General features: G+C 38.8%; 1 protein-coding gene across 1 annotated transcript; it reads left to right on the forward strand.

Moving 5' to 3' along the window:
- The first annotated feature begins 4,483 nt into the window (after nucleotides 1–4,483).
- On the forward strand, nucleotides 4,484–8,040 carry LOC122363125 (extracellular calcium-sensing receptor-like). Its single transcript, XM_043265073.1, has 6 exons — nucleotides 4,484–4,704; nucleotides 4,808–5,099; nucleotides 5,304–6,092; nucleotides 6,166–6,393; nucleotides 6,544–6,667; nucleotides 6,769–8,040. Exons 1-6 carry the CDS (start codon nucleotides 4,484–4,486, stop codon nucleotides 7,668–7,670), a joined length of 2,556 nt encoding a protein of 851 aa, XP_043121008.1. The 3' UTR covers nucleotides 7,671–8,040.
- Nucleotides 8,041–15,281: the final 7,241 nt, after the last annotated feature.

The following is a 15,281-nucleotide window of genomic DNA, read 5'->3' on the forward strand; positions in this document are numbered from 1 at the left end:
AAGGGCCTGATCTTTCTGATGTTGTGTAGTGCAAACCTGACTCCAATCTTGATTTTAGTTATATTTATTTAAATGTAACTGCTGATCCTTCTAGTTGTGATTAAATTTGGATCATTAATTAACTATAATACTTCCTAGTTTCGACATAATCATTTGTTAGGAGTCTGAGTCGCTTAGAGACCTTGTTTGGCCAGAACAGACACATCTGGGCTAGCCCAGGTCTTAGTCAGAGGCTACCCCGTAGATCGCTTACCTTAATGCAGCCATTTCCTCAATAGACTCAAAAAGAGTAATTTTTTTATGCGTTCCCTAAGTAATAGCATGTTAAGCCAGTTTGGTGGCCAGAAGTCAAAATCTCAAAAACGTGCCTGCGGTTCCATCCATTGATCATTGATCTGACTCACCCTAGCACGCCAACAATGCGGAAAACCACAGAAGTCACTAACCTACTAGAAAAGTTATTTCAGACAATATTACAAGTTAGGCCACAAGAAAGCAGGAGCAGGCAGCTCAGGAGCGACACTTTAAGAACTGTTTGGAAAGTGGATCCAGCCTAAAAAGAAATGAGTGGAGGAGGTGAGTGAAATAATCATTCTGGAGCAATATCTGAGAATGTTGTCTTCTGAACTCCAGGTGTGGGTTCAAGAAAGAGATCCCAGAACAGCACTGGAAGCAGCATCTTTGGTGGGCTTGGAAACTGGTTAATGATCGCCATTCTCCTGACGTGCCTCACTTTCATCCAAGGAAGGTAGAGGAACGGCGAGCCAGTCAGAGGAGATTGGGCACACACTAAGTACTTTGCCTTTTTTCAAAGAGGAGATTGAGGCTGGAGTGCCAAAGAGGAGAAAGACTAAAAGGGAAAAGAGACAAGAAAATGTAAAATATGCTGCTCGTACACTACCTGAAAATATGATTTCTAACTTGCCTGTGAACTTTCAGATACCCACTAACATCATCAGTTGCAGCAGGAAGATGCTAGTCTCACAGAGTGCTTTGCTAGAGCTGCAGGTGGGAGGGAAAGACTGCTAAAGGACGGTGCAGCCAGGTACGTGATAATGAAGGGGTTGCTCTATCGAGAAATCAGGGCTCAGAAACAACTGGTGGTTCCACAGTGTGTTTGAGAGAGGGTGTTACATCTAAGCCACTCTATTCCTTGGGCTGACAAGACAACTGTAAGAATGAAAAAGTATTTTTTCTGGCCTGGTTTGAAAGTAGATGTGGCTCAGTTTTGTAAAAGCTGTCCTGTCTGTCAGAAAGTTTCCCTCAAGCATCCGTCAGAAGCACCATTACAACCGCTTTCCCTTATTGGTACTCAATGTGAAAGACATGGAATGGATGTTGTTGGCTCTGTGGAAATGAGTCGCTCTGGGAACCACTTCATGTTGGTGATAACCGACTATGACACCAGATACCCAGTAGCTAAATCAGTAGTAAATCAGTAGCTACCTACTTGGTCCAGTTATTTTCTAGGGTAGGATTTCCTGTAGAAATTCTAATTGACCAGGGCACAAACTTTACGTCTACCTTGTTGAAGGAGGTTTACCAGCTATTACGAGTCTGTGTACTACCTCCTATCATCCTCAAACCAATGGGTTGACTGAGCGATTCAATCAGACTTTGAAACAAATATTAAGGATGTTTGTCAGTGAGACTGGTCGGGACTGGGACTGGGGCTGCAGAACATGACTGCTTTTGCCCAGAACCACTTGGCAGAAGCCAGGGAACAGCCAAAAACCTGGTATGATACTCTGGCTCGAGAAAGAAATCTGGAGGTTGTGGGAAAGGTACTTGTCATGTTGCCCAGTCGAGAGAGTAAACTGCTAGCCAAATGGCAGTGTCCTTATGAAATTAAGAAACGCCTGGGTCCTACAACCAATGAAGTCATTATACCTGGTCAAGATCGTTCCAGTCGAATTTTGCATGTTAACTCATTGAAAGAGTGGGTTCCCCATTTGGGTTCCCCAAAAAGCATAGTCCCTCATGATTCGCTCAGTTGTATAGGAAGAATTAGAGGAGCAGTATCTGCCACAGCCAGTTCCTGGAAATCTTGGACTAAACCATCTAACAGATTCCCAGCAATCACAGGTAAAATCTCTCTTTACTTCAAAAGTATTCTCAGAGTACCCCGGCTTTACACACCTAATTGAGCATGATGTAGTGCATAAGGTTATGTATTGATTTTCGATATTTGAACTATCCCATAATTTGAATATCCCAGTTTGATTCCTATCCTACCCCTCGTATCAGTGACTTAATTGATCTTTTGGGTCAATCTATGTATCTGATGCCAATGGACCTATCTAAGGGGTTTTGGCAAATCCCACTGTCTCAATACTCTCGCCATCTGACTGCCTTCAGAACTCCAGATGGGCTCTTCCATATTAAGGTGCTACCCTTTGGCCTTCATGGGGCTGTGCAACATTTCAGAGGTTAATAGACCAAGTATTACGTGGTTTACCATTTGCTGTTGTGTATCTTGATGATATTGTTGTTTACAGTAACACCTGGGAGGAACATGTGCAGCATCTCCAGGAAGTTGTGCAGCGCCTTCAGAGGGCCGTCCTTACTGTCAACCCCAATGAATGTGCTATAGCTAAACAAGAGACTGAGTATCTGGGCTATGTTATTGGCCGGGGTGTTGTACGACCACAAGTTCAGAAAGTTCAAGCTTTGGAGAAGCGTGTGGTGCCTCAAACATGCAAGGACCTGCGATCTTTCTTGGGTATGGCTGGATTTTACCTTCGGTTGGTCCCTAATTTTTCTAGCAGAGCAGCTCCTCTAACAGACATGGTGGGGGCACGTTGCTGGAACTGTGGACATGGGAGTGGTTGAAAGCCTTCCAAGATATTCAGGGAGCTTTGATGACCAACAGCATCTTGCATAACCATGACTTTAGTCAGCCTTTTGTTGTACAGACAGATGCCTCCGAGAGGGGAGTGGGAGCTGTTCTATTGCTAGGGCCTCCAGAGAGCCGTCGACCAGTGGCTTATATTAGTCATAAACTGTTTCCGAGAGAGGTACACTATTCAACAGTAGAAAAGGAGTGCTTGGACATAAAGTGGTCTTTGGATTCTTTGCGGTATTACCTACTGGGTCGTGAATTTACCTTGGAGACTGATCACAAAGCCTTGCAGTGGTTGGAGAAAATTAAGGATTCTAATGGAAGGATTACAAGATAGTATCTTGGCCTACAGCCCTTTAGATTCAAGATTCAGCATGTACCTGGTAAAGCTAATGCTACTGCAGACTATTTCTCTCGCTGTAATGGTGAGATTTCAGAAAGGAGGAGGAAATGTGATGGCCCGAGTGGTGGCCACACAAATGAGTGGTGATATGGCTGTATCACCTTTACACACACAACACGCTTTTGTAAATCATGTTTATTTATGGTTAAGTTTAGTTTAATTGTTCCTTGTCAGCTGCATGTGTTAATCGCACAAGCAATACATGGTTTAGAATTTATTTTCCATAAGTTGCTGATTGTATTAATTGTATTTAGTTTTTGTTTGGTTATGGGTTGGGTTCTTTGGGGTTGATTTAGTGTTTTTTTGTCAGGTTTATCTTTTTTATTTGATTTTCTTTTGTTTCTAAAGGAATATATGCATCCTTGTATGTTTGTTGTCAGGATGTAGAGAGGATACAACCCCCATATTTAGCTCCTCGAATGTAAATTTATCAGGAAAATCCTGCCAATATAGACAGGTATTTTATCACCCAGAACACTTTTTTTTCTTAAATGGGGAACACCCCTCGTAACGTGATTGGCTAGTTATAATTGCTGATACACTTAGTTTGTTAATATTTAATCACATATGATTATATTATCACATTTAATAATGTCTTCACATGTATAAATGTATTAAAACATGGTTTTACTACAGAAATGTTGTAGTAACTAAAAACAAAAAACAAACATTAGTTTCTTATAGACGTATATTTTGACTGGAATTGTGTTAGACATAATTATTTTAAATTGTTTAGGCAAAAATACTTGACTCATTGCCTACTTTTCAAATACATACATATACATGTTAACCAAATAATGCAAATTAGCTTATAAAACCAAACAGAATAAGTAAGGCAAAAATAAGAATAAGAGAAAAAAATTCTTCAAACATTCTTTATAGGGAACATATTCTTTATATAGGGACATCTCAGTGGATCACAGTGAAGTTAACTGTTAGTTAAAATGTTTTAGTTGTAGCTTTTCAAAGTGGTATTGTATGAAATGAAAAAAAAAAACATGCCACATTTTACATTATTTTTTTCTTGTTGTTGAATCCTTATATAATTTTATCTGTCTGTTTTTTTTATCACTTTTTATTCAAGGAGGTTTGGGGTCTTTAGGGTGTAACAAGAAAAAAAATAGCCAAACTATAGTGGAGAAATAATGTGCCAACTCCAATGGGCATTTGAAGACAAGATAAAAGGAAGCACTGTCCCTTTTCTTTCTCAGAGATTCCTGCCCTGCATACATATTGGCATGGCAAAGAGGATTGTGTCACTGCTGCAACTACTGGTCTTGGTGTATGGGGTCTATGTTTCAGCTTCAGTGCAAGTCTGCAGACTGCTTGGTCAACCTGTCCTCCCTCTACTTTCTGCACAAAAAGATATCAATATTGGGGCAGTTTTATCATTTCACAGAAGTGCTCTGTTAAAGATGCATACCTTCACTTCCAAACCAGAACCAACAACATGCGGCAGGTCTGTATGAATTTTGCAATTGGTATTAGAAATTCTTTCAAAATAACTAAATTAATAATTCTGCAAGAATGAAAGACACACACTTGATGCTCTATTTCCACAGCTTCAACTTGCGTGGGTTTAAATTTGCTCAGACACTGATTTTTGCTATTGAGGAGATCAATAATAATACAAACCTGTTACCTGGTGTAACTTTGGGCTATACTATATATGATTCCTGTAGCTCTATAGCTGAAACTATTCTTTCAAGCATGTCATTGATGAATGGTTATAATCAAACTTTGAGTGATACATCCTGCTCTAGACCATCAGCTGTTTATGCCATTGTTGGAGAGTCAAACTCCTCTCCCACCATAGCACTGGCTTCTGTAGTTGGTCCTTTCAGCATACCTGTTGTAAGCACTCTTAATTATCTGCTCCCTGTTATGATGTTGAAACAGCGTATGATGAAATACAGGATAATGTATCATTTATTAATGCTTTGAATTAAAATGAAAAGCAATTGTTATAAATATAAAAGCAGTGTTTACATTTTAACGTTTTATTGTTTCACAATTTGCTATTTGTATAGTAATGATATAAAGTAATTTTTCTTGTAGATCAGTCATTTTGCCACATGTGCTTGCCTGAGTAACAGAAAAAGGTATCCATCCTTCTTCAGAACAATTCCCAGTGATTATTACCAAAGCAGAGCTCTGGCTCAGCTTGTCAAGCACTTTGGCTGGACCTGGGTTGGGACGGTCAGGAGTCGTGGAGACTATGGTAATAATGGAATTGCAGCATTTGAGGAGGCTGCGAAACAAGAGGGTGTTTGTATTGAATACTCAGAGACTATATTAAGCACTGATCCAAAAGAGCAGTTTTTGAAAACACTACAAGTGATACAGAAGGGCTCCGCAAGGGTGGTGGTGGCTTTTGTTGCATTAGGAGATTTTATTCCCCTTCTGAAAGTAATGGTGCAACACAACATAACAGGGATACAGTGGGTTGGCAGTGAATCCTGGATCACTTCTCGAACTCTTGCAGAAACAAAGGAGTACAGTTTCCTTTCTGGAGCTGTAGGTTTTGCTATAGCAAATGCCAAAATTATGGGCTTGAGAGAGTTCCTAGTGAATGTTCACCCTAATCAAGAACCAAACAATACAATTTTAAAAGAATTCTGGGAAACAACCTTTCAATGCTCTTTCAGGACCACTGGTAGAGGTGCCTGTACTGGTTCAGAAAAACTGTCAGAACTGCAAAATGAATATACTGATGTGTCAGAGCTACGGATACCAAATAAAGTGTACACTGCAGTGTATGCCATTGCACATACTCTACATAACATATTAAAGGACTTAAAATCATCAACCAACAGTAGCACACAAGAACAACCCACACCACAAAAGGTAAATAGAATCACAAAACATAATAGTAGAAAATCATATTGAAACTAAATATTTTTTTGGTCTTTCCTCTCAGATGTTGGCGTACATGAGGAATGTGAAATTCACAGTTAAAACAGGTGAAGAAATTTTCTTTGATGCAAGTGGTGATCCAGTAGCAAGATATGATCTGGTGAACTGGCAGCCAGCTGGGAATGTAGGTCTGCAGTTTGTGCATGTGGGAGTGTATGACAGCTCACTGTCTTCAGAACAACGTCTTCGGGTCAATCAGGAAAATGTGTTATGGGCAAGAAACACTAGACAGGTAAATCGATACAATATAAAACATTATATGAGGGTATGTCGAATGACTCGAATGATGAAAAAAAAACCCTGAAAAAACTGTCCATAGAGAAAAGCAATTAAAGACTTAAAATCATCATGTCTTGTGTGACAAATTATTTTTTGCATATAGTTGCCTGTGTCCGTGTGTAGTGAGAGCTGCCCCCCTGGCACTAGGAAGGCTGTGCAAAAAGGTCGACCTGTCTGCTGTTATGACTGTATTCCATGTGCAGAAGGAGAAGTCAACAATGCAACTGGTAAAAGAAACAAAACAATAAATAAATAGCACTGATCACCTCTCATAAATGTATAATAATATATAATGCTGTCTGTTTTTCTTTTTTTTTTTCCTTAACAGATTCTAATGACTGCTTTCCTTGTGATTCGGAGTACTGGTCAAATGAAAGCAAAGAAAAATGTGTATTAAAAGTAATTGAATTCCTTTCCTATACAGAAATAATGGGGATGGTGCTTTGTGTTTTCTCTGTCTTTGGGGTGTTAATAACAGCAGTAGTATTTTTTCTGTTTTATCTACATAAAGAAACACCTATTGTTAGAGCCAACAACTCAGAGCTGAGCTTCCTGCTGCTCTTCTCACTCACTCTGTGTTTTCTCTGTTCTCTTACTTTCATTGGTCGACCCACTGAGTGGTCCTGTATGTTGCGTCACACAGCATTTGGGATCACTTTTGTTCTCTGTATCTCCTGTGTTCTCGGGAAAACACTAGTTGTCTTAATGGCCTTCAAGGCTACACTTCCAGGAAGTAATGTCATGAAATGGTTTGGGCCTCTTCAACAGAGACTCAGTGTTGTTTCCTTAACATCAATACAAGTGATTATCTGTGTGCTTTGGTTAACAATATCACCACCTTTCCCGTATATGAATTTGAGCTATTACAGAGAAAAGATCATTCTAGAATGTAACTTAGGATCAGCTCTTGGTTTCTGGGCTGTTCTAGGTTATACTGGCCTACTATCAATCTTGTGTTTTGTTTTGGCTTTCTTTGCTCGTAAGCTCCCTGATAACTTCAATGAAGCCAAGTTCATCACATTCAGTATGCTCATATTCTGTGCTGTCTGGCTTACATTTATCCCAGCTTATGTCAGTTCTCCTGGAAAATTTACTGTAGCTGTGCAGATATTTGCAATTTTAGCTTCAAGTTTTGGCTTACTATTTTGCATATTTACACCAAAATGTTATATAATTTTATTAAAACCAGATAAAAATACAAAAAAACAAATGATAGGGAAGTCTTCATAAATTGTATCTTTAAGGTCAAAGATAACCATCTCATTGAGAAACAAAGATGATACAATAAATACATTTCTGCTGTAAAATTTTACCAAATAAAAAAAGAAATCCAATAGGTAAGTATCTAAAAGTATTTTGACCTGTCTGTAAACAAAGAAAATTAACAGTTTAAGCTAAAACATCTTCCTTGGTCATTTGCTCATGGAGGATGGCTTTCATAACAACACAACTGCTTAAACTAAAAACAAAATGTTATCATTGTCTATTGTGTCAGTGAGTAAGTCTAAACCTCTATTTCCACTCTCTGCAGTATAGCCTAATAGTGACTCTCCCTATGACAGTTATATTCTGGACCTGTGCTACAGAAATGCATATATATTTCTAGATTTTGATGTTATGTTTTAAGCTTCATAAATGTCAGTTTCAATATGTCAAAATCAACATGCAAATTAAAATTGAGAAAAAAAAATGTTTTGTGATTTATTTTGTATTGTATGCTATATGTCTTATGTAAACTGAAATAACCCCTCAAAGTTTTATGGACAAAAATGGTTTGTTAATTGATTATTCCACCCATGTGTAAAATTTTATGGTATGTACTTTGGAGTAGTTATAATAATATACTATATATAATAACTACTACTACTACTAACAGTAAGAAATCTGAAATACGCCAAAATCCTAAGAGGTTAAGGTATATACTGTATACAGTGTATACCTTAAGTACCCTCTTCATATTTTTGAGCCATTTTCTATATTTATTATTATCACACCTGCATGTAAAATTGTAAAATAAGAGTCAGCTTTATGCAAGAGCCGGTGAGTGATTGCAGGTGTGGGTGATCAGCACTCCGGTGATTGTGATCGTGTCCAGGTGGCGGGATCGGTAGACGTGGGAAGTGACGGCATGACACCCCTAAATCTAACCCAACCCAAAATTAATTAATAAAATCAGTGGGAAATGATAGCTGATTAACAAGGGTGTAGAAGCACATAACACTGATCATAAGGCCAAAAACGATACTCGGAAAAATTTTCCCTCAAATCTGAATGTTGACCCAGGAACAACTTTTACTTGGTGAAATCACAGGTCACCGTGATTTGCCAAGTAAGACATCATCTTGTATCGATACCTTTGTGAATCTGGAGTTTGATGATGGATTGGAGCGAATCCTCGAAGAAATCTGTAAGACCTATTTTATCTCATTCTATTTTTAATTTGACAATAATATTTATATTAAAATACCCTATCATTTAATTTTAATAGTGGATGAAGCACTGAAGCACAGCTACTGGGGTTGGATGATGGGTTGAGGATTCATAACGGAGGTGAGTACAAAATGTTTTGTTGGTTTTTTTTTTTCCCTTAACATGTTAAGTTTCATTGTCCTTACAGTCCAAGCGGTTACTTGCGAGACGTGATTGACGCAGTCTTCATCTAGCAATAAACTAAATGCATAGAGTGTATCCATGGAGAAATTCTTGTCGATCGAACGCTAGAGATTGGCTTTTGAGATGTCTTCCGGTAGATAATACAATCTGATCAAAGTCCCGCACAGCCGAGCCGTTCTCGTTTTCCGGTTGGAGGGGTTTGGACGGGATTTGAATTCTGTCGCGATACAGACTAGAAATTCCAGGTTAAAATGTTTAAAAGCGAAAGGGTTTTTTTTTTTATCATACGCTCCCGAAAAAGTTGAATTTTCTGTCATTGCTAAAATTATAGATTTAGGTAGAGTTCCGAGTAAAAGGTTTTCTTGGTTAGACACACGTGACCCCTAGCGGTGGTGGTCAGAAAAACTAGTGGCCCAGTCGAACGCCTGGTAAAACAGACACTTTTTTCACAAATAGTGATGCTGTTACAATATTGACTTTATTCCCGACGCCATCGTCACACATCACACACAACTCGTCTTTAGCTCTAGTCATACGTATTTTTATATCTACCCCGTTCAGCATAAATTTTTCTTGAAAGAAAATGTCGCTGTGAATGGGGGCAAGTAATTCTACGACATAAATCCGCATACTTCATTAACCCAGCGTTTTCTCCGGCAGGGTCTGTACAATCCATTCGTCCCAGGGTGTCTTTGTAAACCAATCCTGCTAAAAAAAAAAAAAAAAAAAAAGACACATTCGATGGTATCTTTTCCAAAATTCACCAATGCTTCGATCAGGCATCTGTATGGACAGGTGCTAGACTAGAAATCACCTAGAGAGACATCTACCTGTGAGAATATACATGCTCCTGGGTAGTTTATTAAACCCACAGGTGCTCCGTTGGCTATATTAGTCCCATCAGGTCTGTTATTTTGACCCGCATGTATAACAAAGTATTATTTAGATTGACGTAAACTTCCCCCGTCCCTACGATACAAAAATTATATCGGCCAAGAGTCCGTTATCGCTGATAAAGGCGGTATTTCAACAACATATTTTTTTCAATAGACGTCTGGGTCATAGGAATTGTAAATAAGTCTAGCTCTGATTTTATACACTCCTCAGACATGTTGTGAAATAGCGACATGGTTTAGAAAATATTGGTCAGAGGTCTTTTCTTTACACATTTCATACGAACACGTAGGCTGCGTTTTTCAACTGTTCGTTTCTTCCAGGCACGTTTAGCCTTTTTCACGCATCCTACGAAGCCGTACCCCGGGCAGTTTAAAAGAACCTTGTGACATAGCCAATAGGCCGTGGCCATTCTGTCCTGCGACATTATTATTATTATTATCATTGTACGATCTCGATAGTGCTGTGGTCACTACGTCGCTAGCTATATCTCGCCGCCGTTTTTAGAGGTTTTGCTATATGTGGAGGTATTCAAATACTTTTATTTTGAAATGTGTTTTTGCGAAACGGAGACGGAAGTGAAGGGCGTGGCGGAGCACGAAGAAGAAATCCCCAGCACGAGGTGCGCGAGTGCGATTGAGAGACAGAAGAAACTGAAATTAAAAGAAATAAAGCCCAATTCTCGCAGTTTTTTGCTTATAAGTGGACAGCTTGTGCTGCTGCTGTGGACGTTGTCACCGAGAATTGCGTTGAAGCTGAACTGTGAGCCAGTGTGATGCAATAGGGCGTCGACCATTACATTGCAGAGAGAGTGTACGTGAGTGTTTTTGACTCCGTCTGGAAAGAGCTTTATTTTCGTTTATCTTCAGTTTGCTTCTGGCAGAATACAACGGACAGTATTTTTGTAGATTTGAAGTCGAAGCTGTTTTTTTTTTGAACGAGTACATTTTTTTTTTTTTCTAGAAAATTCCCCATTTGCCGTTTTTGACATGTTACTGCCGCTGCGTGGACGCGAATGGCATTGTAGATTTTTGTAATTTATAGAGTTTTACAGTTTTTGTTTCAGTACGTTTGGAAATAAGTTTTTGTCTGACAATTGAGCAAACTTGTGAACAGTGATTTTTTTTTTTGCTTACTGGAAGCGTACGTGGACAGTGATTTTTGCTAATTTTTGCTGAAGTGTTCTTTCTTGTTTTTGGATAAGAAAAGGCTTGATTTAAATAGGTTTTCAGTAATTGCAAAGATTACCCTGCCATATATGGACACTCCAGTACCAGCCCAGTTCTGTGGTGAGGTTGATATTGAGTTGTGGTTATATATTTTTTCTTTTCTATATATATTTGACTTTGAACGTAGTGCTGTTAATTGTCACCACAAGTAAGTTCATCATTGTGCATTCTTTATTGTTCTTTTTGGTATTTCCCTATTCAAAACACTGAAAATAAATTAACATTTTCATTATCTTGGAGTAGGGGCATTCCTCCTGTCTTGTGGGCTGATAGAGGGAAAGGATTAGTATTTCTATATTTAGAGCAACCGTGTACATTAACTTTCAGAACTTCAATCCTCATCAGTCGTGGCCACAAAAGACACCTAACAAGGCAGGTAAAAACATACTTAAGTACAGGAATTAAATGTACTAGTAGTTAAAGACCTAGATCTTGAAGCTCTAGTCGTCCAAGATAAAGTTAACATCTTTGTACCCCCTACACTGTAGTGAAATTTCTTTTTTGAGCAAGGTTAAAGCGGTTCTGAAAAGCGCTTTGAAAATTCCTCCTATCCCCGTTCCGTACATAGTCAGCACTCCCGTTTACCCCAGTAACCCATTACCGGCCTGGTTTCGGTGGTAGGTGACGTAACGTTCGCAGTCTATTTGGTTAATTTCTGTAATGTCTTGTTAACACACAAATGAGGAAAAAATCGATTTCACAGGTCTGAAGTGAAGCTTAGCCACAATTTTACCGTAAGTGAAACAAACGTGTTTGTTCTTATCATCTTTAACCTGAATGCATATGTCCGTGATATTGGATTTATTAACAGATGCGTCAAGCGGTTTATCGAACCTAACACTGACCCCTCTATATGTACCATTCTCAGTAGGAACGTACGCATCCCTGACTGAGATTCAATCACGTCGTTGTATATATACATAGTGTAAAATGTCGGCCTGATGATTCTCTAACCATACAGACAAGAGCCTTGCGAAGTTCAGGATCATCATCTTTAATTTCTCCCACCTTTTGCATTTTCTGTCGGGTAGTTCTTTTTGCCAAAGAAATGTTGGTCCTGTGAACCAATTTGAGGTCTTCAGTTGCTCTGCAGTTAAACCTTGAGAGGCATGATCTGCCGGATTGTCCTCAGATGCAACATAAGCCCATTGCTCAGGTTGTGTACTAGACTTGATTCTCTGTATACGATTGGCTACGAACACTTGAAACCGTCTAGCATCATTGTTTATGTAGCCAAGAACAACTGTAGAATCTGTCCTGAAGAACTCTTCTAAATTTGTTATTTCAAGTTGATCTTGAAGCATGTTGCTGGTTTGAGCTGCAACAACTGCTACTGAGAGCTCTAGCCTCGGTATAGTTGTAACTTTGGTTGAAACTCTTCACTTTCCAGTTACCAAACAGCAATGAACTTTGTACAATTTGTTAACTGCATGCAGGTAAGTACATTCACCATATCCAGAGACACTTGCATCTGCAAAATGATGGAGCTCATACTTCTTGGCCTTGCCGAAATCTGAAGGTAAGAAGCTTTTCTCGATTTTTCTTTCAGCTAGAGTTAATAACTCTTTAATCCAAGACTCCCATTGAGGTTTTAAGTTCTCTTCAATTTTCCTAATCAACTTTCTCTCTGCACATCTGCTGAAGTATTTGTTTCCCCAAAAGAACAAATGGTGCTATGAACCCTAGAGGGTCATACACAGAGGCTACAGTAGAAAGCACTGCTCTTCTGGTTAATGGATTGGATTTTACTTGAACTCTGAATTTAAATGAGTCAGATGTAACACACCACTCTACTCCAAGAGCTCTCTCCATTTGAGGTGAACTGTTGGGTCTGGATGCCCCTTTAAAGTACTTTACCGCCAAAGTCACTCTTGTTAAAATAAAGACACGACAATTTGTTCAATTTAAGAGCTCGCAAGTGGCGTCTTCAGTTGCAAGCGAGAGCAAAACCATCCAGTCTGCCTTGGTTTGCATCTGAAAGCCCCACCAGAAAACCTCCTTTTTATTGTGAAAAGATAAGAAAACACACCATGTTACAAAGTGGAGCATCACATCATCATAGCGTGACTCGTCCAAGGTTGAGTTCTGAGATTAAGACTGTCTTCCCAAAACTTGCGAGAAGGTGGCCTTGGTACGCGATGAGCAGGAACTGAGTCCAAGATATGAGAGAACAAGCAATCCTTGAAGATATGCACACACATCTGCTCTGGAAATTTCCATCATGCAGTCACTTAATGTCAACATAAAATCATAGAAAATCATGTTTCATCTAACATGAACTTAAAGTACTAAACTGTAGCGCATTCTTCTTCTGGGATGGTTGCCATCACTCGTTCACTGCTGGAAACTAATTTGTGGAAATGTACGCAGAAATTTCTCTCAATGAAGTGTATGGTATTCTCACTGTATTGCCCATGACCATGTGTTGCCAGGTATTTCAGGCCAAAATTTGAACAACCACAAGTTTTTACTGTAACTCCCTCCAGCACACACACAGACACAAGCGGTTCTCCTGCTACAGGTTTATTTGAAGGCAAAATCTAAAAAAGTATTTACAATAAAATAAAGACATCATATTAGTTTCACACAACGTAAAAGTGGGTACATCAAACATACTAACATTTTACAGACAGATAAAACAGACAAATATTAATAAACTAAACAAACAAAACTAAATACCTTGTTGGCTGCATGTTGTGATAAAGAAAAACAGTCTTTAAATCTTGGTAATTGTTCAAGTCCTTTTTGACAAGAGCAAACTTCTAACAGGGTACACACGACACATACGCCTGCCTCTAGCTAGTGGAAAAAACATTGCACCCGCACGGGCACCTGCGCAAATGCGCCAGAAACGGGATATCAAAATATAAGTCCCATTACATACAATAGACAAAATAAAACATAAAAGTACACCTAATTAACAAATAATTCTAAATTATGAAAGTGACCAAATATAACTACATAAATTATAAACAAAAAAATGACAGCAGTTACACACAACCCTATTTCTCTTGTATTTCTCTTCTATTCCTGTGTAATGTATAAGCATCCTGCCTTGCTAACCACTTCACTTCTTTGACTTTTAGAATAACTCCATATTTGTCTAACACAGCACGTTTTAAATGTTCTTTACCACCCAAAGCCCCAGGATTTGATTCGATACATATTAATTCGGATATCTTACCACCACTGTTTCTCAGAAAATAATGACAAAGCAATGGATGTCAAGCAGCTTTTTAATTATTTCTTTTATTTACAAATGACATACAAGTACATTACATATTATTGGTTATACATCATCTAGATATTGCAGAAATTTTTTTTCTATCATACATTCTGCTAAAATATCTACTATTTTACGCACATCCCACGTTTCTTTTCTTGACAACTCTATCACACACACATCTGTTACATAAGTAACAGTCGTGCATGGATCATATTCTTCTGTTGTACATTTTACAGAGGTCGTACTGCAGAGGTTACCCATAGTGTCAGGTAAGTCAGAATCACCGGCGCAAACTTCTTTCAGGCGTCAATGGCGTCATTAAAAGCTTGTTCGCAGGTTTCGTCCACAAGCTTTTCCCTTATTTCATCTCTGAGGTTGCAGAGAACTCCGTCGACGATCCCCAGAATTCTTTGCAAACGATTTCAAGGTTTGTCCCAGAATGTTCTTTAGATAGGGTTTAGACACTTTCTGTGATAGTTGTTCAAAACACCCCAGAAAATAGCATGCTGGTGCTTCGTAGAGAACGGAATGATACATTTGCGAAGGATGATCGACCTGACACCCGAAAAATTCCTTTTTAAGTTGCGTGTCAAGCAGGTATTCCAGAATTATGGCTACAACGGATTTAATGATTTTATGTCCAGTCCCTCCGACACAGGCATCGACATTGTCCTCAGAGACGTCGCCGACTGATGATCCGACGGGTATTGTCTGTACGCAATCCAATTGCGTTTGTTGCGTCATAGCATGCAAAACTTGGAATGTTCGAAGCATTTTCTTGTGTCATGTTGTCAGGGTAGAGTTTTAAGTCTATACACCCCTCCTCAGAGTAGGACAGTCTATTTAATGATAATAAGTTGTGAGGATCTAACTGACTAT

Source organism: Puntigrus tetrazona, chromosome 18, assembly GCF_018831695.1.
Source record: "Puntigrus tetrazona isolate hp1 chromosome 18, ASM1883169v1, whole genome shotgun sequence".
Lineage (NCBI taxonomy): Eukaryota > Metazoa > Chordata > Actinopteri > Cypriniformes > Cyprinidae > Puntigrus > Puntigrus tetrazona.

Excerpts from the sequence above, each read along its gene's own strand:
- LOC122363125 (XM_043265073.1), top strand. The coding sequence starts at position 4,484 with ATGGCAAAGAGGATTGTGTCACTGCTGCAACTACTGGTCTTGGTGTAT. Across the intron at positions 5,100-5,303 it reads GTCCTTTCAGCATACCTGTT|ATCAGTCATTTTGCCACATG; the intron begins GTAAGCACTCTT and ends TTTTTCTTGTAG. Across the intron at positions 6,093-6,165 it reads AACAACCCACACCACAAAAG|ATGTTGGCGTACATGAGGAA; the intron begins GTAAATAGAATC and ends CTTTCCTCTCAG.